A 24,828-nucleotide genomic window follows, 5' to 3' on the forward strand; every position below is an offset into this window, starting at 1 on the left:
TTACCCTACCTGGTGTTTTTAAAACTACTTAAACTATATTTTTGAATGTATTTCCTCATTGGCACATTTATACCACTTATTCTAATTTTAAATGTCTATCAAGATTCCTTAAATGGAACATTTGTACAACTTCATAAGCACTTTCTAAAGTGGATGTTGAGCTGTAACTGCATATTATCCGTACATATTAAAGAAGCAGTAGAGTGTCAGTCTGAACTTTCAAACTTAATTTTTGTGTGTTTTTTGTACCGTATTTTGTCATGTAAAGTGCACAGTTTTTACCTCCAAGTTTCAAATAAAAAAGTTTGTGCGCGTTATACATAAAAACAACGCTATCAACTTTTTACAGAAATGTGTTTAACTACTATAAAATGCTTCGGATTCCAGTTCGATATTGATTTATTGAACATTTTCTTACTTATTATTCAGAATGTGTTGTTTCTCTTAAACCTGGTTTATCTACTTAACATTTCCATAGCAGTCTCAATTGAGCCCCACTCATATAAGGCAGGGCTTAATGCATGTGCATTAATTTTCTTTCTAAACTGGATTTTTGCAAAGAAGAGAATTCATTAACCCTTTCAGTGCGGGAACCAAATTTTAAAGGCCTTTGCAAACAGTTTGGATCCAGATGAGACGCCACAGAACGTGGCGTCTCATCAGGATCCAAACTGTTTGCTATTCTGGTAGTATTCTTTGAAAAAAAAATCAAAGAAAATGCTATTTTTAGAAATTTAGCAGACACCATTTTAGCATATGACAAATTTCCCAGCATGCAAAGGGTTAAAACAAAAACTACCATAAAAGGGGAATGTGTCTAACCTGATAAGCCTTTGCAGACTGCATAGGCTAATCTTGGTAGACACTTAAAGCACATGCATAAAGTCTTGTTTTCCTAGAGCATGACTTAAATGTTTCACAGTTAGCCTTCAAAGCATCTTATAACCTCCCTATTTTCAGAATGGGGTAGATGGGGAACCAGCCAGTATGGAGCACATCAAACGTTCCGATGCGTTTCCACCAAAGCCTTTCATCAAAGAGGACGAAATCCTTCGCCTTCCATTCCCGCCATTGAATGGCGAGTTCCCAGAATTCATTGGGCGCACAGCGGATGGAACGATCTCGTTGACAAACTATCGAGTCTTAATCCACAACAAGGCAACATTGCATAATATTCCGCTCGGAAATATTGACTATATCGATGCTAGGGATATTTTTTATCTGAATGTCTTCTGCAAGGATGCCACTGTTGTAAGGTAAGTTGTTATTTGTGTGATATCTGGCATTTCTGCCTAATTATTAAGCAGATTTAACGCAATATTTTATATGCTTGATAATACATAGCTTGAAAATAGAACACATGGAAAGTAAGCTGCGTATTTCCAAAAAACAGATTTAATAGGAGTTGTGGCAGAAAATGAACTTAAGTAAGTGAACTCATAATAATATTGCTACAGTTCATTGAACATGTATACCAGTGGTTTTTTTTCGTAAAAAATTATGTCCGGTATTTGACCCCATTCCAAATGGAAAAAAGTACATATTTTCCCACATGGGACCTGAAAATTCCCAATTGATGGTTTCCAACAAAAAATATTTGTATTATTTTAAGATTTCAACGTTTTATTCATCTCCCATCGAGCCATAAGTTCAACCTTACTAAGAATTTTACTGAAAACACTTCAGTTCTCATTTTGAAGCAATTTTTAGCAAAACAGCGACAACACTAATTTCCCAATTTTAAGTCAAAACGCCGCAAATAATTTTTTTCCCAATTCAAAGGGACCCGGCCCAATTCTCAAATGGTGAAAAAAACACTGTATACTCGAAGGGTTTATATGTGTACTGCCATATGCATGTACCGGATGTTTGCTTGTGTCCTGCCTAGAACAGTTCAAGGTGTGTGTTGTCAATATAAGCTCATTGCTCTCTAGTTTTCATATTTTTGGTGAAAACTTTGATGAAACTTGTCCAGAATGTTTATATTGTCTATATCAAGGTATTTTTTAATCAATTGGCATAAAAAACTAGATGACCAGGTCAAGTCTTGAACAATTTGTGTAGCTTAAAGTCAGGTTAGTGCTTCAGAGCTACTGTGACCCTTCTGTTTTGATTATCGCATTCTCAAATGTGTAATCTTCTTTCTTTTTTAACATAGATTATGAACATGCTTTTGAAAGTACACTTTTATAACACTTTAAATAACAACATCTTAAAGTAGAATTCTAGTGAATGATTAAAAAACTTTAAAATTTTAAGCACAAGTGCATTGGTAGTTTAGTATGCAATTACATGTATGCAAATGTTAACATGATACTTCAATCATTTAAATCAGGCTATTTTATGTCTATTTTTAGTCACATTTTTCTTATCTTTCACCAAGTGAGAAAATGATGCAACAGGATTTTGATGTTAAGCAAAGTACACAATTTATGTTCTTGATTTGATTGCGCAACTTTTCCTTGCTTTCGTATTGTTAAATTGTAGTACTTTATTTTTAACTACGATACATGTTGTTTATCATATTCCAAGAAAGTACAATTGTGGGAATAAATGGAAGTCAAGCTCAAAATTATTTATTTAAATCATAAATGTACATGACAGAAGTTGGTAACATGTTTGACTTGCTATGAAATTTGCCTCTGTATTGACAAGGTTCTTAAGTTTCTGACATACATGTACATGTATCTCTGTTGGTGATGGTACTTTGGCATTCTTATTCTTAAGGTAGCCATTGCAAAAAAACAGTCTGTTCCAATACAGAGTTTTCTTTAAAAAAAAAGGCAAACACTGTTATAAATTGTAATGTTTGCCTGGTTCAACCCATGCTGGGTCCCCAACAGTTTGATACTTTAACTGTTGTTGCTGATGACCTTTAAATACACCCAATCACCAAGCCTTTTGTTGATCTTGAATTGAACATGGACTAGGAATACATCATATGGGCAGTGCAGCACCAAAACATGTATTCCATCTTGCATAAATAAGCTTTGAACAGAGCCTACTTCGTATTGTATACATGTAATATGAGATTTTCATTATGGACATACAAACTTTATACACAGTGCTCCAGCTAGGCCTAAATCGAGGGCGCCGCGCCCTGCCCTCACGAACCTCCGCCCATGGTTTAATGATAATGGGAATAATACAATTATTTATAACATATAAATTAACATGCAATAGGAAGCATTCCAGAAACACCCGCGCGCTCGAACGTGCCCTTTTTACAAAATACTGTGCGTCAAAAGTGCCCTTTTGACAAAATACTGGGTGTTGAAAGTGCCCTTTTGACAAAAAAGCCCCCCTGCCCTTTTCAAATCCTAGCTGGAGCACTGATACATGCTCTCATTCAATAATGATAATACACCTGTTCATACTAATTAGGGACGATACTTTCCGCGTGTTTGGAATTTTTCTTTTAATTAAAAAAAGTATCTACTTATCCAAAATCCAGTCTAGGCAGAAAGTGTGTTTCTTGATACATGTAAGCCTTTGTGATTTGCACAGGCTCATCTGAGAAGACACTTTTTGCACATGCATAAAACCCCCTTTTCATAGACTGCAGCTCTTGTATAAGAATTCTGGCTTGCTTTGCTTAATTGCTTATTTCTATTCCTGTAATTCCTATTTAAATACTCCCGAAGGTGGGCATATAGTGATCGCACTGTCCGTCCGTCTGTCCGTCACACTTTTGCATTTAGGTTTTGAAAAACGCTCATAACTTCTATGTCGCTTCAGATGTAACCTTCATATTTGGTAGGCATGTGTATATGGACAAGGCCTTTCCATACACACACAAACGTTTACCCCTTTGACATTGACCTTGAACTTTGAGATTTCGAAAAAGTGTTTTTCGGGGGCATATGTCTTCCGATGGAGGCAGCTCTTGTTTAAATTTGGTTTCCTTTTGTTTACATGGTGATGGGTGTTTGTCATATACTGACAATGATAATATGTTATGTTCTTCCAGGTGTGGCTTTCCAACGAACGACAAGTGCTTAAGCATGTTTAAAAGACTTCAAGGGAAGCTAGAACCTGCTGCGAAAAACGAGGATGTCTTTGCGTTCTGCTTTTACACCTACTGCATCGACCACGAAAGCAGCTCAGCTGATGGGTGCTGCCAACTGTGTCCAACAGGTCGGAATATGTTTTGATTTCATGTGAGCCTCGCTGTTGGAAAACAGGGCTTAATGCATGTGTGTTAAGTGTTGTCCCTGATAAGCCTGTGCAAACTGCCACTCTCTGCCTCAAGTGGATTTTAGCTAAGAATTAGCTTCCTTTTAACAAAAAAATACCATAAAAGCAGGAAGTTTTGTCCCTGATAAGCCCATTCTGACTGCACAGGTAAATCTTGGGCGACACTTTATGCACATGCATACAGCTCCGTTTTCTTATAGTGGGGCTTATTTGGTTTTATATTTGTATGGAGTGCAATCCTGGGAGCCGTTTCATTAATGGTTGCAGCGCAGTTGCAAGTTTTTCACATCGATTTGCAACTCTCGATTAAGTGCGTTTCATTAATGCGGTTGCAACTTTCAATAGGTTAAACGCCACTTATTCCGAAAATCGTGACGTCATTTACGCGCAAAACTGTCAGACGAACTGTAAACAAAAATGGCGTCGAGAAGTTGCAAATGGACACGGGAAGAGACCGATGTCCTAGTTGACGGTTATGTCATGTATCGTGACATTCTATTCGGAAAATTTCACTCCCACATGCAATTATTCCACTAATTTACAGTCAAACTTTTGTTTGTTTTATTTGTGCATACATGTCAAACAATTTACAATTCAATGCAATCAAGGCAATAAATAACGTATAGATTGCATTATTATCATATTCAGAAACATGCATTACATGAATGGTGCCATTTATCACAGATCCAAATAAGATTACGACATGATGTACAGGTAGCTCACTTAATACTTACTTAGTACAACTATTACAAATACTTTTATAATATTATAGTATAGGATTACATACAGAACATATACTTTCAATTACTTTTAAACAAATTAACTGTAATCAAAATAAAAACGAAAGTTTATAAGACACATCATCCAATGAGGTGCAAGATTTGACAAGCATTTTCACAATCTGACAGACATTATTAAGGCACACTTTATTTTTTTCACATTCTTTGTCATCCATTGTCTGAAAGCGGCAAAGTACATGCCATACATATGTTGTCTGAGTTATAAAACATACCTTGGGCAATCAGACATAGATTGATGTACATGTTGTAGTTATTTAAACAATCAAAGAAGTTTAATGTAAATCAACAAATAGCAATTATATAAAACTCTATTTCTTACCTGATATTGTCAATATTCGCATTTATACTATTGACTACTTTGGCCAATCACTCTGCATACAGTGCTTCTGCTTACACCATTTGTGTCTGCAATTTCACTGTAAAAGGCCCTTTGGCCAAGTACCTCAGACTCAACAGCAGCTGAAAATGTAAACAATATTGCCTAAGACACATCATAAAGAAAATTAAAAAACAACAACAAAAGAATGAGTCATCATGCAGAATAAGTAAGTACTGATAGCATGCACATTGTCGAAACCAATATATGTGTTTCTGGGAAAAACATGGCAGGTGTTTTTGGTACTGAAGTCTGAACAGTTTTATATACTTTGAACAGTAATTTCAATTTCATAACGGTTGACATTGAATAATCAATTTCTAATATAGAATCGATAAATTAAATAGAAAAAAACAACTTCCTTTGCTTGATCCACACTGCATATTCTTCGAGATATGAATTAATACAGTCGATTTTCTGTCAAAACTATTAATTTCAATAGCAATTAAATCCATCGGCATCTCTACACTGGAAGTTGTTACCGGATGTTCATACATGTACAACATATGAAATTTGGGTCAGGTTATTCACTACTATAAAAGGAAACAGATTGATGCATACATTTTCGTAGCGGATCCGTGGTCTAGTGGTAACACACTGGCTTCACAATCCAGAGATCGCTGGTTCGATCCCCCGCTGCACCTAACCTACTAACTCGTCTTTCGCATGAGACGTTAAACCGAGGTGCAGTGTACTAGGTGCTATACACTGTTGTCTCCTGTATCTTGCACTATCCCCCGTAACCAACTAACACGTCTTTCTGGGGGCGATGGCCATATGGGAGACAATCCCGGTGCACTCGATAAAAAAACAAACAAAAAAAACCCATAAATTTTCGAGCAAAAACTTGCCCGTGTGTCAGGAGGTATGGAGTGTCCTCCCTGAGTCCCGCGGGATAAATCCTGTCCAACTATTTCGAGCAATTCTTGTGCCGTTCCGCGGTCAACCCGTTACCTTGAGACAAAATCCATGTTGCGGACATTCGCGAATTGAATACGAGGACGGAATTCGCTTGCATTTCGCCGATTTCGTCTCTGTAATCTTACATACGCGTCAATTTTGGCCATTTTGACTACCGTTTGCACCACCTTACAGGCAGTTGCAAACGCCCAATACAAATTTGCAACCAGCAGGTGCACGTTGCAACTGCAACTTTTTAATGAAACGGACACAAGATTGCAAGTTGCAATTATTAGCAAAATTGCAACTGCAACTGCGCTGCAACCGTTAATGAAACGGCCCCCAGATGTAACTTCTCCTATCATCTGATGTTAAACTTTACTTGACAGGCATATTTATTTTATATACAAGCATTGGTTTATGAAGTACCTGATATCTGGTGACATACTAATTTTGTGTAGGAGTTTACACATTTATGAGGAATGGAAATCTGTTTTATGTTAAATGCTTTTAATAGTTTTTCATCATATTGTATTTTTTGTAAGATTGAGGAAGTGGAGAAATGGAGATGCCTAAAAATATTCTTTAATATAAATTATATAATGGAAACTTAATAGATGACATTATACACCTTCTTTATGCTCCAATAAGATACACCTGATGCAATCATAAATGGGTGTATTGTACCACATATATCATAACAATTTTTTATATGCCGCCACCTGCAATTTTATCTAGTGTATACATGTATAGCCCAAAGCAGTAAATTGCTTATGGGTTGCTTTAACAGTAGTTGAACAGTAGTTTGAGAGTAATTTACTCTCCAATATTTTTCATAGGACTTTCAAAATTGTCACTTGAAGTTTAAGAATTTCCAACTTTGTCATGTAATTCAGGACGTTCAATGACTTCCAAAAATGTTACAAAGAATATCAAAAACTGTTAATATTGCCAAAATAGAAAAGCGATCATGTTACATGTATATGTTCAAGAAAGAATAAATTGATCTGTGCTTTTTTATAGTATTACCTGTTTCTTTGAATGAATTTGCATGTCAGCAGGCACTGCAGAGGTACTGGCCTCAAATAAATCTTGCTTTATTTAAAATATACCTGGGTTTTTGTCACACACTGTCGAGATAAAAAAAATTAGGAGCAAAACTTTTAACAACTTTCAGTTTTAAAAAGTTAGTGCAAGCCTTGATGTCTTTTTTGGAAGTTTCAAAAGTTTTGTTAGAAGTGTATGCACTTACCTTTCATAAAAAAGAATGCAGAATATAATTATATCTGGGAGCTGATGGGTGTCCACAAATAGAGCAGTTTTCTATCAATTGTATTTAGGATTACCTTTTATTTTCACAGTAAATGAATTACTCTTTAAATGAGTAATATTGTGTTGTTTTTGCCCTGGGTGAGACACAAAGTCCCTAAATAGTTCATCATGGTGTAGAATACATGTACATGTTTTATAATTTTTAGTTTTATAATAAAAAAGACCTTGCTACATGATCTTTGAATACGTTTGATGTACATTTTGATAGGATTGACAGTTGAGGAGGTTATTGACTGGTTGAACTGGCCTTGAACATTACAAAGTACCATATTGAATTCCAGTTGCCTCACATTACTGTTGAACATTACCCTTAATATGAACTTTTCTTGACATCAACATTTTAAAGTGATAATAATTCAGTAACAAGAATTATTCATACATTTTTGTAATTCGCAAAGGTAGTTATTTATCCAGACTCCCAAAAATGGCAAGGGGGAGGGGGATGTGGCAGCTGAAAAGGGGCAGGGGCGCCTAAAAAAGGTGAACACTAATCTGTAGGTAAACTAAGTAAATGTTTGTGCTACATCCACGTTAGTACCTAATATATTTAGTTGTGCATTAAGCATTTATCTCATGAGGTAAGTGTTTTAAAAAGTGATCTTAGGTTTATTTCAAGTAAAACTGCATCTTTATACACATGTATAAATGTGTCCTTGGAAAATGCAAACAAGTTGGGCGTGACTGTATAAATATGAAAACATTGACAAATGAAAAAGTATAAGACATATTTCAAAAGGGTGGGGCATAAAAAAGGAGGGAACTTTCTTTTCTCTCTATACTAAATGTGTGTTTCTATACCTCTAGTCCATCTGCAGTTTGAGTGACAATTTTGTGTGGGCTGCCTGATTGCACTAAATTGTTTGCATGAATGATTATATAAGGTGAACAAGGGCTGGTCTTAAGTACAACAATCATCCTTTATCACTATAATTGTCTCTTATACCAGTATCAAACTTGAATGTGATTGGCTATTTTGCTTTTATCTATTTAAAGTTTGCTAATTTGTGGAGGCTTACGGTATATTGTGCTCCAGGGATTAAACAGAGTTAACACAGCTGGGGTAAATACAGGCAATCAAAATAGAGTAAAATAAATTAAATTTGTAACAATTTATGCTAGATTTGTTTCTGTCCTTGTGGGTTTAATGCTCACATAAGTTTGTCAATTTGAGAACTAGTATTTATGTAAGCTAATTTGGTGGTATAAGTGAAGTGTAAATAGTGAAGTATGCTTGTGTTTGTATTGACCTGCACATGTATGTGTTGATAAATGATACATAGTCGGGGTTGTTTATTTAAATAAAATGACCTTCCTGTTCAAGGTTAATTGTTTAAGATTATACTTTATCTTGTTGAACATGTTGTAGCGTACGTTAAATTGCCAAAACATCTCTGCTCAACAGCCCAACATTATTATTTAACCCTCCCCCACTCAAAAGCAAAGTGAAAATTGCTAAGGGGCAAACAACATAAAAGTAGAACAGTCTGCGACTAAATAACTTGCAGACTGTTCAGGTTTTATGCTGTTTGCTGCTCATCAGTATCTAAGGGTTGGAAATGAAGTCTTAAAAATTTGAATCTAGTAAGAAAGTCCTGTAATTGATATTAAATTTTGAATAGACGACACATGCGTAAAAATGCGTATCTAAGTGTTAAAGGGTTCAAAAGTGCTTAAAACATTCTTGAGCTGCATCATGCAAAATGAGTCTAATGCTATAGTGTGGCCAGTCAGTACCTCAAGACCAATGTGCGCAGTCTGATCAGGAGCTCCCCTGTCAGTTATAAAAACACCTTAGGTTTAAAAGTCTCATTAGTAGACAGAGTAGCTCCTGACCAGTCTGTGTGAATGCCCAAGCTGATCATGCTCTAAACTGACCCCATATTGCATAAGACCCATTTTCGCATCATGTGGTCCATTTATATCCAGATTACTGGTTATTATATACTTACTGTGGCACGATTGTGTGCATCATTGTTGGCCACACACCATCAATGTTTCATCGCTTTTTATGTCCCCCACTATAGCAGTGGGGGACATATTGTTTTTGCCCTGTCTGTCTGTTGGTCTGTCTGTCTGTTTGCGCCAACTTTAACATTTTGCAATAACTTTTGCTATATTGAAGATAGCAACTTCACATTTGGCATGCATGTGTATCTCATGAAGCTGCACATTTTGAGTGGTGAAAGGTCAAGGTCATCCTTCAAGGTCAGAGGTCAAATATATGTGGCCAAAATCGCTCATTTTATGAATACTTTTTTCATGAATATGTTATTGTCAATATATTCACATCATGCGTGCGCGTTAAACAGCATTAATTAGTGATGCAGTTCTACATGAAATATTATATTAAAAAAACAAGTGAATTATACAGGCATTCTTTATGACTGTTATCGATTTCTACATTTGTTGTGTAAGTCGTTGCTATTTTTTTAGGGCGTGACAAAGATGGATATAATTTCACACAAGAAATGGAGAGACTGGGATTTGATACCATCAATGCATGGAGCATCACCGAAATTAACAATAATTACAGGTATGTAGACCCTGTTTTACAAAGCTGCTTAGAAATATATCAGACTTTAGGACAAAATTAGCATTAATACTAGGACAATCGCTTTATCAATATATGTTTGCTGTATTACAATGTTATTGGGGTCCTTGTGCCACAAAGTGTGTCCCAGTACTCTTGCACACATTTTACAATACTCATGAAAGTGTGACACATATTGAATTACAACTGCAATTTCCAGGTATTTAGCTTTTAATGAAACATTTTCTAGTTGGTGTGGTCTTATACACTTTGGGGGGGGGGGGGGGGGGAGAGGGTGGGCATTGGATTCCTTGTGGGAAAACCTCCATGTCCAGTATGGTGACCACCAACCAAGCTCTTATGTGTCGGTACCCAGGATTCAATGCATACGGCCAGATGATGCGCCTTTACTATAAAACATTGTGTATATTGATTCAGTATAATTTCCTTTTCTGTTTTTTATGTGAGTTAATTTAATTCTATGAATGTAAAACAGTATAGGAATTGTGTAAAAATCTTAGTAAAATGAGTCCCAAGCTATTAAGAAAGCTGTTATATAACTGTTAAGATTATATAATTTGTAACCACATCCGTATACTGTACATATTGTTTGCTTGAGTAAGACCTAAGTTGGTGTGGTTTAAATTCCTTATAGTACATCAGAATTTAAGCAGCGTTTGAAAATGATTGCACATGAAGCATTTGATGTTCATAAGCTCTTACTTAAATCTTCACTGAACAATCAAAATATAATTGAGCCTCAATCTGGGAAACAGTCCTTAATTTATGTGCGTGAAGTGACGTGTGTTGACTGCACAGGCTAATCTGGTACAAAACTTTAAGAACATGCATTAAGCCATGTTTTCCCAGAGCAAGGCTCAATGGTATTATTATTCCCGTACAAGTGTCACCGGAGGGGACTTATGGTTTTGTCTCCGTCCGTCCGTCGCACTTTTCTGGATCCTGTGATAACTTTAAAAGTTCTTAATATTTTTTCATGAAACTTGAAATATGGATAGATGGCAATATGGTCATTATGCATGTCATTTCATTTTGTTCCTACGTCAAAAATTCTGGTTGCTATGGCAACAAATATTCTAGAAATACTGCTGAAAATGGTGGTTTTCTGAATCCTGCGTTAACTTAAAAGTTCTCAATATTTGTTCATGAAACTTGAAATATGGATAGATAGCAATATGGACATTATGCACGTCATTTCATTTTGTTCATGCGTCAAAATTCTGGTTGCTATGGCAACAAATAGACTAGAAATACTGCTGAAAATGGTGTTTTTTTCTGGATCCTGCGATAACTTCAAAAGTTCTTAATATTTTTTCATGAAACTTGAAATATGGATAGATGGCAATATGGACATTATGCATGCCATTACATTTTGTTCATACATCAAAAATTCTGGTTGGTATGGCAACTAATAGACTAGAAATACTGCTGAAAATGGTGGTTTTCTGGATCCTGCGATAACTTGTTCTTAATTTTTTTTCATGAAACTTGGAACATGGATAGATGGCAATATGGACATTATGCAGGTCATTTCATTTTGTTCCTACGTCAAAAATTCTGGTTGCTATGGCAACAAATAGGCTAGAAATACTGCTGAAAATGGTGGCTTTCTGGATCCTGAGATAACTTTAAAAGTTCTTAATATTTTTTCATGAAACTTGGAACATGGATAGATGGCAATATAGACAATATGCACGTCATTTCATTTTGTTCCTACGTCAAAAATTCTGGTTGCTATGGCAACAAATAAAAAAAAAAATCTGACAATGTTGGAATTTCTGACAATCTTGGAGCCGGTAGGGGACTTTTATTGCTTGGCAATAGTCTTGTTTAAGTATAAAAACAAACATCTTGACTAACAGAAATGTTCACCTGACAATAAATTTCATATAAAATGTTTATAGTCATTTAGAATAAGAATATTGTTATTTGAGTGTATTTTCTTGTAAAACTATGTGTATTCTGTAAACATTGTAAATCACAATTCAACTAAAGTGGACACATTTATAAATCTACAAAGTTTTCCATGAAGTATATTGAAATCAGTCTGCTATTTTCAGCATGCTTTTAATTTACTCCCTATTTTTATTGACAAAGATGCATATGTGTTTGGTTTTTAGTTTGATGAAATGGAAAGTTACTTGTATATGAATTGAATATACATTTCTATGCGTTGATTGTAACTCTCTTCAGTTATGTAAACTTTAAAACAAGTTTTTGTTTGGAAATATTTCTTAGTTTTATTGAGTTTATAAGCATTTGTCCTTACTGCTATATTTCCATATGCATTTCAATACTTAGCATTCAAAAGCAGCATTTAAGTCTCGTTCTTGGAAATTTGGGCTTCATGCATGTGCTAAAAGTCTCATACCAGATTAGGCTAATTAGGGAAAACACTTGCCGTCTTGATGGAATTTTTATTAAAAGGATGTCTCACCTAAACAATTATCCAGTTAAGACGAAAAGTGGAGTCCCTGCACATACTAATCTGTGATAACACTTTACACACATGCACCCTTTCCCCCATAAGAAGCAAATTGAAAATTGCTTTTGCAAACAGCATAAAACCAGAACAGCCTGCTAGTCTGTTCAGGTTTAATGCTGTTTGCTGCTTATCAGTATCTAAGGAATGGAAATGAAGCCTTAAAAATTTGAATGTAGTAAGAAAGGTCTTAAATTAAATACATAACTTTCTAAGGGACAACATATTCGTGAAAATACATATCTAAGTGGTAAAGGGTTAAACCCAGAGGCTCATTCTATCTGTTGCCTGCAGCCTGTGCAGTTCCTATCCCACGGAGCACATCATTCCCAAGGGTGTTCAGGACGACTGCTTGAAGAATGTGGCCGGCTTTCGGGCACTCAAACGCTTCCCTTCAGTAACATGGAGGTATTGTATTGTTTAACTTTCCTTTTGATGAGGTTAAATGCTCAAGTGTCGGTATTCACCAAACAATTAGGGGATTTAACTCTCAGAATAAAGAATATTCTTTAAATTGGAATTTTCAAGAATTGCTTTAATTTTGAGTCAATCTTGTCATTAAATGCTTCTTTCTTCATCGGTCCTCATTTAGAACATTCTGTTAAGGACATTATCACCAGGGGTAGCCTGTACATATTTACACGCTGGATATATTTTTCTTGGTTGTATATCTATTTTTAATTCGTAAGTGTAAAGAATGGGTTAGTGAATACGGGCCCTGATTATGAGCCTATAACGGCACTGCGCAATTTTACAGAAAAATATTATGGATTTTTTTCAGAGCTTCAGATACACATGGTATTTAAAGGTATAAAACCGATAATGCCATGTTAATCAGTGTCAGGTACTTATCTGTGCAGTGAGATATGATTTTTAGCTCAACTGTTTTCGGAGAAAACCCGAGGTATTGTCATAGCCAGCTCGTCGTGTTGTCCGCCATCAGCCGTCCGCCGTAGGCGTCGTGCTAAAACCTTAACATTGAGCTGAGCGTTGGCACCCGTTATGCGGTGCTCTTGTTTACTCTCATTTTCAATATGTTAATTATGAAACATTAAACTACAGCTATTAATTTTATGTTTTATCTATGCTAGCCAGCAGGAGTGACTGTAGTTTAGTTTGTTTGGATTTTTTAATTGAATCTTTTTTTTTTAAACAACACCTCATGAATAACTTTTGGCAAAGTAATGAACCACCTCTTTGATGCTATAGAGTTTGTTTATAAACAGAAACGTTCGCAATGGCGCAGTGTTGGTGCGCTCAGGGCAGCCTGAGATGGGGATTTTCGGTTGGCGCAACACAGATGACGAGAACCTGTTAAACGCTATACCCCTAGCCTGCAGCCGAAATCCTGGAAACCGGAACAGAGCGAGACGGTCCCCCAGCAAGGAGGATGGGAGTGGGTCAGAAATCAGTTCAGATGGTAGGTAAAATCCCTCAAAGAAATTATTTAAAAATCCATTTCCTGAAATAATTTTAAAACTTATGTGAGTGAATTTTCGCATGAGTGTCTGGAAACATTTATTTAAGTTATTGTATTGTAGATTTACTCTGGGAAAGCTGTGTCTAAAGTGTCATCCTAGATAAGCGTGTGCAGTCTGCACATGCTGCAAAGGCTTAATAGGAACTAGACTGGATTTTTGTTTAAGGACAGATCTCCTTCAAATGAAAAGTTCCATGAAATTGGAAATTGTCAACCCTGTTTACCCTTAGCAGACTGTACAGGCTATTCAGGAACAAGCGTTGTACAAGAGCTCTGCTCAATTCTATTACATGATTACTGTCGGGCTAGTGGAGAGCTTTAGAGACTTGGAGACAGTATGGTCAGTTGAAGAGAATTCTTTTAAACAGAACAATGACTATTGTTTAATAGTTTTTCATTAACCATTTTGCTTTATTACAACTAAGCACCATATGAGAAACATGTGATATTTTTATTCCAACTCAAATTTCCCCCTTGGTGCAAAAAGGTTCCATGTGACATTGAAATTAGAAGGCACATGGTACCAATGGGGCGAAATATGACAAAAATGGGATCAACAGCTTGGAATAGTCGGCATTCACAGTATTTGATTTAAAAAAATGTGACACTGAAAACTTAGAATTGACTAATAATGATTTCCTATTCATGCTCTCAATAAATATTAGTCCAGGTAACATCATGATTGCAAATGAACATTAATATCTTGTAAAACATCATTTAAGTCCAAACTAAGTACATGTAGTCTTCTGGTTTAGTTTACTCACAGATGTTATTTGAGTCATTTTTAGTGTGTTGTACTTTGTAGCCACAAATGTATGTCTCTTGCGCCGGGAAAACAAGGCTTAATGCGTGTGTAATTAGCCTGCGCAGTTCAGACATTCACTGAGACTAGATGTATGTCTGAAGGAAACTTTGTTTCATCCAGGCATTCCATGGTAAGCCCAATTTGGGATGGCTATTAATGCACATGCACTAAGCCCTGTTTACCCAGAGTGGGGCTTATATGCACAGTAATCAGTTGGCTTACAGGAATTTTAACACTTTACCACTTAGATACGTATTTTGACACATTTGTAGTCCCATAGAGAGTTAAATTTAATTAAATACCTTTCTTACTAGATTCAAGTTTTAAAAGCTTCATTTCCAACCCTTAGTTACTGATGAGCAGCAAACAGCACAAAACCTGAACAGACTGTGAGTTAATCGTAGGCTGTTCTGGTTTTATGCTGGTTGCAAAAGCCATTTTCACTTTGCTTCTTATGGGGGAAAGGGTTAATGTCCATTTGCTTGCACCTAGAATCCTCATCAATAGAGAGCTCAATCAGCGGTGATGTGCCTCCAAAGAAGATGATGATCATAGACTGTCGCTCATACAGCGTTGCCATCGCCAACAGGGCAAAGGGGGGCGGCGTTGAGTGCCAAGGTATGACATTCAGGGATTTAATCATGTATAATTTGTGTTAATAAGTATTTATCCAGATTTGTCTCTCTTAAAATTACCTCTGTAGCAGTTAAAGTGAGTTTAAAGACCTTTGTAAAAACTGTTCAACATTTAGTAGGTTGCTTTTCTGCAAACGTTTACAAATAAAGTTAACAGTCAAGATTTGAATCTTAAAATGGCAATGACTAAGGTCAAAAGTGTGTAAATACATACAAGTTTTCAGCCGTGAGTGACCATATTTTAGCTCAGACCCATTGACCTCAAGGCTTATTGTTGTATAATTATTTGTGAAATTTCATTCAAATGCAAATGATCCACACTTTGAGAAAACATGGCTTAGTGCAAGTTTACAGGCTAATTGGGAACAACATTTTCTGCTTTTATGGATTTAGAAAAAAATGTAAGTCTCTTCCTTAAGAAAAATCCAGTCAAGACCAAAAGTGTTTTTGTTGATTAGCTTGTACAAAAGTCTCGTCCCTTAACGATCCAGTCTTGACCGAGAGTGCACAGGCTAATCTGGGATGACATTTTATGCACATGTATTGAGCCCTGTTGTCCCATAGCATGGCTCAAATGATCCCATGTATTGCAGAATACTATGAGAACTGTGAGATCCAGTTCATGAACCTTCCCAACATCCACACAGTGCGTAACAGTTTCATCAGCCTGCGCGTTCTTTGTAGTGGAACTAGAGACCCGTCAAGGTAAGTCATGTGTATTTATAAAGGTCCTTTGAGACTAGGGCTGTCACGATTCACCGGTATACCGGTATATCGCGGTGCATGTTGTGAAAAAAATCGCACCGCGGTACGGCGTTGCCGCACCGGTTTTTTTAATATTATTATATTAGCACAGATATAAATACATTACATAATTATTTTGATATAGATATCGTTTTGAAAAATGTAGAAGCGGTTCAAAAGGGCTAAATAAATAATCCGTTAATATCCAGGTCAAGCAAGCACTTCCACTTGTAGATGTTTAACTTTCATGTTTAAAATACGGCAATGTATGGGTCCGTACCATTTTTGGAATTAGGGACAGATTTCCATTGCAAATAAGTTCATAATTATCCAAAAGATGTTTATTCTATTTCTTATTTTCTTTCTTTAGTATATCGATCGTTCAAAGCATGGCACTTCCGAATCATGTTGTCTTAAGATTCTGAATAAGTCGAGGAAGAGTCAGAACGCTACGGATTTTCAATACGCTGACTCCGCATTTTGAACATGCCCTTGAAGCGTTCGATTTACACAGATCGTAGTCACAGCTATTGTAAACAACGTGGCGGACATTTTAGAAAAAGACGCGAACAATAACAATGACTACTTCTATCAAGTTTATTACAGTTTCTTTTACAGTTTCTAGTCATACTATGATATCAGTGTTTTCTGATTATTGAGTTTAATAAAGTTTGTAAAACTTGTTATTCTGCTGTTTTCTTCACAGATACATATTCTGTAAAATATCGCGGTACGTACCGCGATACAGTGTTGCCGTACCACGATATACCGCGGTACGCTCACGGCGTATCGTGACAGCCCTATTTGAGACCGGTGGGAAATCTTAACCTGATTTTCACTAAGGCCTAAATAATAAATGTTGTGGTTCGGGTAACATTGAACAAATTTCTAGGTAGGGTAGGTCGATTTATTATTATTTTATTTTTTAATTTTCTCCAGACAAGGTGCCTTTTTTCATTCTATGCTGATGGTTTTCACATAAAACCTCTATGTACACCATAAAAAAGTGTTCCCATTATTTTGAAGTGTATTTCCTGCATAGATACCCATAATCCCGTCTCGATCGATTCCTTAATACATCAGTATCAACCATACTTTCTATCTATTACTGCATATACTTACTACTTTTCCAGTCGCTACTCATTAACTGATAATAAACCGTATATTCCAGATTAAAGCAAATTCTGGTAAATTCGATAAAAGTGCTCTAGAATTTCAATAAACACAAACATTCGCCATTTTTCTTCTTAAGTGTCAAATAAAGTTTGGTATTTGTTACTATTTAAACATGTGATGAAATAACATCCAATCGGGGCGTTTTTTTTCTCCACTGAACACGCGTTAATCGCCAGATGTGGTGTTCATGTTTTTATACAACACAAAATACACCCACACTTTCCATGCGATGTTTTACATGTCTGCATAATTTTTGCGAGCTTTTTATTGAGACAAAGGATAAAGCACTGTTTATTTGACGCTAGAATTTGTTAATGTCCCGTTAGCATTAAAATTCGTAACCATGTTTCGGATGACAAATTGAATAATGCTCATTTGAGAATTGAACGAAACATTTACAGTTGTGCGTAATTAATTCAACGATAATTTATTAAAGCGCATTTCGTGTCGAATGAAAGTTTTGACCATATTATGCATGAAATGCACAAAATCGACGAGGATTTCACCGGGTTGACATCATTTGTCTTCTAAGTAAGTGGCCGAGATTTCATCGTAGAGGTGTACACCGTAGGGACCGATTAGTGTGTTAAATAAGCCAACAAACTGCCATAAAATCACACACTTATGAAAATTACGTCACTCGTCGTCTGCATGATTTTACTGCAGTCACAGGTATGACTACATGTGTACTTACAAGTGTTGTCGCTCATTCAAAGCGTGCGCTCTCATTGGCAAATATGGATTTTCCTTTTTAACGAGGATCAGCCTTAAGGCGGGCTTTAGGTGGGTAAAGAGATACATGACGTTATTGACAGAGGGTCATAAATCGACTCTCACAAAGTTCGGCTAAGTCGATAGCGCTTTGATATTTATCCTACCGGAAAACAGTTTAAAAAAGTTTACGGTCGGCACGGCCAATAAAAACTTAAGGGTCGGCGCATTTTCCTAGGTAGGGTCGGGTGACCGGAACAACAACATTTTTTTAAGGCCTAAGGTGAAATTGTCAGATACATATTTTATGTGAAAATCACCGCTTTTACTGTTTACGTATGTTTAATAACTAAACTTTAAAGCCAGATTTAATAATTTTTATGTCCCCCACTATAGTAGTGGGGGACATATTGTTTTTGCCCTGTCTGTTGGTTGGTCTGTTTGCGTCAACTTTAACATTTTGCAATAACTTTTGCTATATTGAATATAGCAACTTGATATTTGGCATGCATGTGTATCTCATGGAGCTGCACATTTTGAGTGATGAAAGGTCAAGGTCAAGGTCATCCTTCAAGGTCAGAGGTCAAATAAATGTGGCCCAAATCGCTTATTTTATGAATACTTTTGAAATATTGAAGATAGCAACTTGATATTTGGCATGCATGTGTATCTTATGAAGCTGCACAATTTGAGTGGTGAAAGGTCAAGGTCATCCTTCAAGGTCAGAGGTCAAATATATGTGGCCCAAATCGCTTATTTTATGAATACTTTTGCAATATTGAAGATAGCAACTTGATATTTGGCATGCATGTGTATCTCATGGAGCTGCACACTTTGAGTGGTGAAAGGTAAAGGTCAAGGTCATCCTTCAAGGTCAAATATATGGGTCAAAATTGCTCATGTAATGTCACTTCTGCAATATTGAAGCTAGCAATTTTATATTTGAAATGCGTGTGTATCTCATGGAGCTGCACATTTTGAGTGGTGAAGGGTCAAGGTCATCCTTCAAGGTCAGACGTCATATAGGGGGACATTGTGTTTCACAAACGCATCTTGTTTAACATTGTTAATTACACAGGCTAATCAGAGAAAACGCTATACGCACATGCATTAAGCCCCATTTTCCCAGAGCAAGTCAGAAACGTATAAAAAGGGTTGTGAAGGAAAATGTAAAGCAAGGACAGAAATGATCTTGCATAAAATACAAGGTGATTTAATGATGTGGCACATCTGTTGCCGGAGGTTTGCATTCATATAAAAATGAGGCAATGTTTCATGTACAATCTGGTAATATATAGTTTATATATATAATAACAGTTTGTTTATTCAACTTACACTGATATATGTATAAACCTAACTACCAGCTGTCACACTACAATTCCTATGGATGAAAAAGCAATAACATATATTCATGTTTAACATCCCTCAAGAATCAATAATGAGATTTTAATATACTCACTGTCTGAGGCGTATGTGTCATGGTCTTTGTATTTGTAGCTAATATGAGTCGCGTTCTGAGAAAACTGGGCATAATGCATGTGCGTAAAGTGTCGTCCCTGATTAGCATGTGCAGTCCGCAATGGCTAATCAGGGACGACACTTTCCGTCTAAACTTGATTTTCGGCAAGAGGGACTTCCTTGAAACTTAAAATACCATCAAAGAGGAAAGTGTTGTCCCTGATTAGCCATTGCGGACTGCACAGGCTAATCTGGAATGACACTTTACGCACATGCATTAAGCCCAGTTTTCTCTGATTGCGACTCATATTAATTTCCCTGGAAGCAATAATTCGATGTTGCAATGCTTGTTGTTTTAGCTTAAGTCTAAATGTAGTTCAAGGACTTCTGTTTTAATACAATGTGGTCTGTACCTATCCAGGTCATTTAGTTTGTAACTGATTTTTCGTGCTTTCAAGATAATAGCAAATTTAATCGTTTCCAATCTTCTCTAGTAAGGAGTTCTTTCAGAGCTTGTGCATAATACAAATTTAACAGTTTGCTCAAACAAACAACAAAAATTAACATTGTTAAGAAGATTAGTTCTCATTATACTATTAAAGAATACATGTATCTTTGCTATTAAACTGTGCTATATAATGCTTATAACTTAAATAAGTTTTGGCTCAAATAAATTGAATTTACACAGCTGATCACTGTATTTGTGTTTCTGTTATAGAAATAACAAGCCTTCTTTTTCTATCTATATTTTTGTGCAAATTGTGTTAACTTTTAAGTTTACAAATGTTTTCTCTAGTACAATATGCACTTCCATAATTGTCAATCGTATTTTAATTGAAAATGGTGTTGATTCGTTTGCGTTTATTGTCGTCCCAGATCAGCCTTTTTGTCCTCATAGGCCTATCTGGGACAACATTTACCGATATAGTAAGGAATAGGACAATAAGGACAGTTTTCGTAGAACCCAACTCGATTTATCTACAATATAATCCAATCATCGCATATTGACGTGATGTTGTTTAGCACCTTGACTGTATACAAAAAAGCATAAGCATTTTGTAGTGATTTTCCATGAAATAAATATTAATGTATGTGATTTTAGATGAATGAAAATCTGAAATTATGTGAAAATGGGGCTTAATGTTTTTACCTACACTGTTGTCCCAGATTAGCCTGTTCACATCACCTCTTTTTGTGTTCATTTAAAGCAAGTGTCAGTGAAAATCAAGTTTAGGCATAAAGTGTCGTCCCTAAATAGCCTGTGCTGACAGCACATGGTTATCTGGGACAATACTTTATGCTCATTCATTATGAATGAAAATTCAGAGTAAATACTTTGCATGCATAACCCAGATCTGCTTGTTACTTTTTCCATGCAGCTGGCTATCGGGTTTAGAGAGCACAAGATGGCTGCACCACATTGCGGGCCTCATGAAAGCTGCAGCCCTCGTGGTGAACTACAATGAGAAGGAAGGGAGATCAGTCTTGGTGCACTGTTCTGATGGCTGGGATCGTACACCACAGGTTATCTCCCTTGCTGAGATCATGCTGGATCCATACTACCGCACCATTGAGGTATGTAGTGCAGGATTGCTTTTTGAAATTAAAATAAAGTCAGTTGTTCAATTGGGGTTTATTATTAGGCTGGCTAGCTATTTGAGCATTAGATTTAATAGAAAGTGCCATCTTGTTGTTTTGGCTGACTTCCTGAAACTTATTTCAAGCTTTGTTTACACTTTTTTTATAAAGAAGTTTTATATATATACAGTGAACCCGCGTTTCCGAAATTCGATAGTCCGGAAAACTTGCGATCCGGACGAAAGTCAAGGGGAACTTATTTATTATGCAGTATTTTCCCTCGTTAGGTCCGGAATCTCGCGTTCCGGATCCAGACATATATTTCGCGACACGATCTGTGTATTAAGCTGAAATTATGTCTCGTTAATTCGGATGCTTCCCAACATGGGGGCTTAATTGACTCCCGCTATATTAACAAGGGCGCATTCACGAAGGCGCGAAGTATTGTTGTTTTAGGCCTAATGGGCAAACTGTCGTTTAAACAAAAGCGCGATGACCGAGGCGTGAAATATTACTGTGTTTAGGAGTGATAGCTAATACGCGTGACTAAACATGATTTGACTCCGACTTTACTTAAACTTAAATTGGTGTCGGCATTACACAATGCATCTTAAATGACACACTTGGTTTGGTGTTTGATTTTCTTAAATGTCTTTAATGAGCTGAACACGTTACCAATTAATTGCTTAGGAACAGGAATGATGACTGTTCTTCAAGACGGAACCATCAAGGTTGTCGCCAAACAAAAGTGACAGATTTTTTTACGTAATGAACTTGTTATGCGTGAAAAGTTGTGCTAGGATTATTCAAACAATCTGTTAAAAACTTGTTGCTATGATTTTTAACATGTTGCTATTTTAATCATTTCAACATTCTGAGACGGGTTATAAATACAGATATTAAAAACAGTATCGCAGTTTTCTGTTTTATTATGCCCCCCTTCCAAGAAGAGGGGGTATATTGTTTTGCACATGTCGGTCAGTCGGTCCCTCCTCCAGATGGTTTCCGGATGATAACTCAAGAACGCTTAGGCCTAGGATCATGAAACTTTATAGGTACATTGATCATGACTTGCAGATGACCCCTATTGATTTTCAGGTCACTAGGTCAAGGTCACAGTGACTCGAAACAGTAAAATGGTTTCCGGATGATAACTCAAGAATGCTTACGCCTAGGATCATGAAACTTCATAGGTACATTGATCATGACTGGCAGATGACCCCTATTGATTTTCAGGTCACTAGGTCAAAGGTCAAGGCCACAGTGACCAGAAACAGTAAAATGGTTTCCGGATGATAACTCAAGAATGCTTACACCTAGGATCATGAAACTTCTTAGGAACATTGATCATGACTGGCAGATGACCCCTATTGATTTTCAGGTCACTAGGTCAAAGGTCAAGGTCACAGGGACTGGAAACAGTAAATGATTTCCAGATGATAAATCAAGAATGCTTACATCTAAGATCATAAAATTTCATTGGTACATTGATCATGACTGGCAGATGACTCCTATTGATTTTCAGGTCACTAGGTTAAAGGTCATGGTCACAGTGACTCGAAACAGTAAAATGGTTTCCGGATGATAACTAAAGAATGCTTAGGCCTAGGATCATGAAACTTCATAGGTAAATTGATCATGACTGGCAGATGACCCCTATTGATTTTCTGGTCGCTAGGTCAAAGGTCAAGGTCACAGTGACTCGAAACAGTATAATGGTTTCCTGATGATAACTCAAGAATGCTTAGGCCTAGGATCATGAAACTTCATAGGTACATTGATCATGACTGGCAGATGACCCGTATTGATTTTGCAGGTCACTTGGTCAAAGATCAAGGTCACAGTAACTCGAAACAGTAAAATGGTTTCCAGGTGATAACTCAAGAATACTTAGGCCTAGGATCATGAAACTTCATAGGTACATTTATCATGACTGGCAGATGACCCCTATTGATTTTCAGGTCACTACATCAAAGGTCAAGATCACAGTGACAATAAACATATTTACACAATGGCTGCCACTAGAACTGACAGCCCATATGGCGGGCATGCATGTTTTACAAACAGCCCTTGTTTTCATTTGCCTTCAACAAACTTGATTTGTTACTATGTGACTTTATCAGCTTACAGCTCGCGTGCCACCCATGGCAACGTCTTTTCACTGCGGCAGTATCACACGAGATACACGCAGTCCTCATGGTGTGTACGTGTACTACAATTCGGTTACGCGTTTTTGTATTTATATTGTTTAACAGCATTTGATTTTTATAACTAAATAAACTAAATGAATGTCTGCGTAAAAAGAAAATATCATTCTTAATGCGAAATAAGTATGTAAATGTACATAAACGTAAGGTGTATGTCATAAGGTAAATATAAAACTCTTGTCAAAACAGCACTGGTTCGATAATCCGGAAGATTCGTTAATCCGGAAATTTTTGCTGGAACGGACGTTTCGGGATAAACGCGGGTTCACTGTATATAAATGTCATATGCAAAATTAATGTAATTGACTGTAGCATGTTAGTATAATTCTTATTATAGCAATTTTGTTGAGCTGCAATTCCAAATAAGTAGACAGTGTAACTGCATGAGTCATTGGACATTCACTTCAAGGTCAAAACTGCAAATGCTGTAAGAGAGTGGTTTCTATGAGACTCAAATAAATGCCATCCATAATCAGACATTGAAAATGTGTCAAAATGTCAGAATTGTCTGATGTATTTATCCACAGCCAAAGGTAGAGGGATATAGAATTGTTGTTGTTTATCCATTTTTCTGTCTGTCTGTCCTTCTGTCCAGAATTTTGCAGGGGATAATAATTTAACAAATGTGCTTGTTATTTATGTAAATAGGTCCTGAATCTTCAATGCTTGCCCTCAGCTTTCATTTGCTGTAGTAAGATATGCTTTATTCCATGTTATTGAAATGTTTCATTCGTTATAAAATGATCTTAATCATTACACAATGATAATAATTCCAGGGTTTTCAAGTGCTGGTGGAGCGGGAGTGGCTGCAGTATGGTCACAAGTTTGCTGATCGTTGCGGTAACGGTGTGCACTCGGACGACGTAAATGAGCGCTGCCCAGTGTTCCTGCAGTGGCTCGAGTGCGTCTATCAGTTGCTCAACCAGTTTCCCTGCCAGTTCGAGTTCACTGAGGGGTACCTGGTGAGTGCAAAATGATGGCTTAACAAATGAGCCATTTTTCTGCCAAAATGTGGTTTAATGCATGTGTGTGCATGTGTGTGTGCGAGTGCCGTCCCAGAGTAGCCTGTGTGGTCTGCATAGGCTAATTAGGGATGACATTTTTGCTTTAACTGGAGTTTGGCTAAGAAGATCTTGTAAATGAAGAATATCATCTAAGTGGAAAGTGTTGTCCCTGATAAGCTGGTGCAGACAAGCACAGACTAATCTGGGACGACACTTTACAGCGATTTTTATGCTCCCCAAAAATTTTCGGGGAGCATATAGTTGCCAGTTTGAAGTTCCTTCCTTACTTCCGTACTTCCTTCCTTCCGTCATACTTTTGTTACCGTTTCTCATAGCACCTTCAATACTTTACCGATCTCTTTCATATTTGGCATGTAGGTACCTTGCATTGA

General features: G+C 36.6%; 2 protein-coding genes across 8 annotated transcripts in view; both read left to right on the forward strand.

The window, feature by feature from the left end:
* The window catches only part of LOC127849744 (PHD finger protein 12-like), a 302,244-nt gene that overhangs the window by 126,344 nt on the left and 151,072 nt on the right, over nt 1-24,828 (forward strand). The window lies entirely within an intron of this gene.
* LOC127849701 (myotubularin-related protein 4-like) overlaps nt 1-24,828 on the forward strand; it is a 65,581-nt gene that overhangs the window by 24,656 nt on the left and 16,097 nt on the right. For 6 of the 7 annotated variants that reach the window (XM_052382481.1, XM_052382450.1, XM_052382465.1 and 3 more), the window contains 9 exons: nt 961-1,256; nt 3,971-4,137; nt 10,039-10,138; nt 12,933-13,046; nt 13,865-14,058; nt 15,416-15,541; nt 16,152-16,263; nt 21,027-21,222; nt 24,209-24,394. In XM_052382481.1, the coding sequence (XP_052238441.1) occupies nt 961-1,256; nt 3,971-4,137; nt 10,039-10,138; nt 12,933-13,046; nt 13,865-14,058; nt 15,416-15,541; nt 16,152-16,263; nt 21,027-21,222; nt 24,209-24,394 (1,491 nt within the window). Of the gene's footprint in view, nt 1-960; nt 1,257-3,970; nt 4,138-8,611; nt 8,666-10,038; nt 10,139-12,932; nt 13,047-13,864; nt 14,059-15,415; nt 15,542-16,151; nt 16,264-21,026; nt 21,223-24,208; nt 24,395-24,828 lie in introns of those variants that run through there. The other variant, XM_052382488.1, reaches the window with a different exon arrangement.

The sequence above is a fragment of the Dreissena polymorpha genome, chromosome 1 (genome assembly GCF_020536995.1).
Source record: "Dreissena polymorpha isolate Duluth1 chromosome 1, UMN_Dpol_1.0, whole genome shotgun sequence".
NCBI classification, from domain to species: domain Eukaryota; kingdom Metazoa; phylum Mollusca; class Bivalvia; order Myida; family Dreissenidae; genus Dreissena; species Dreissena polymorpha.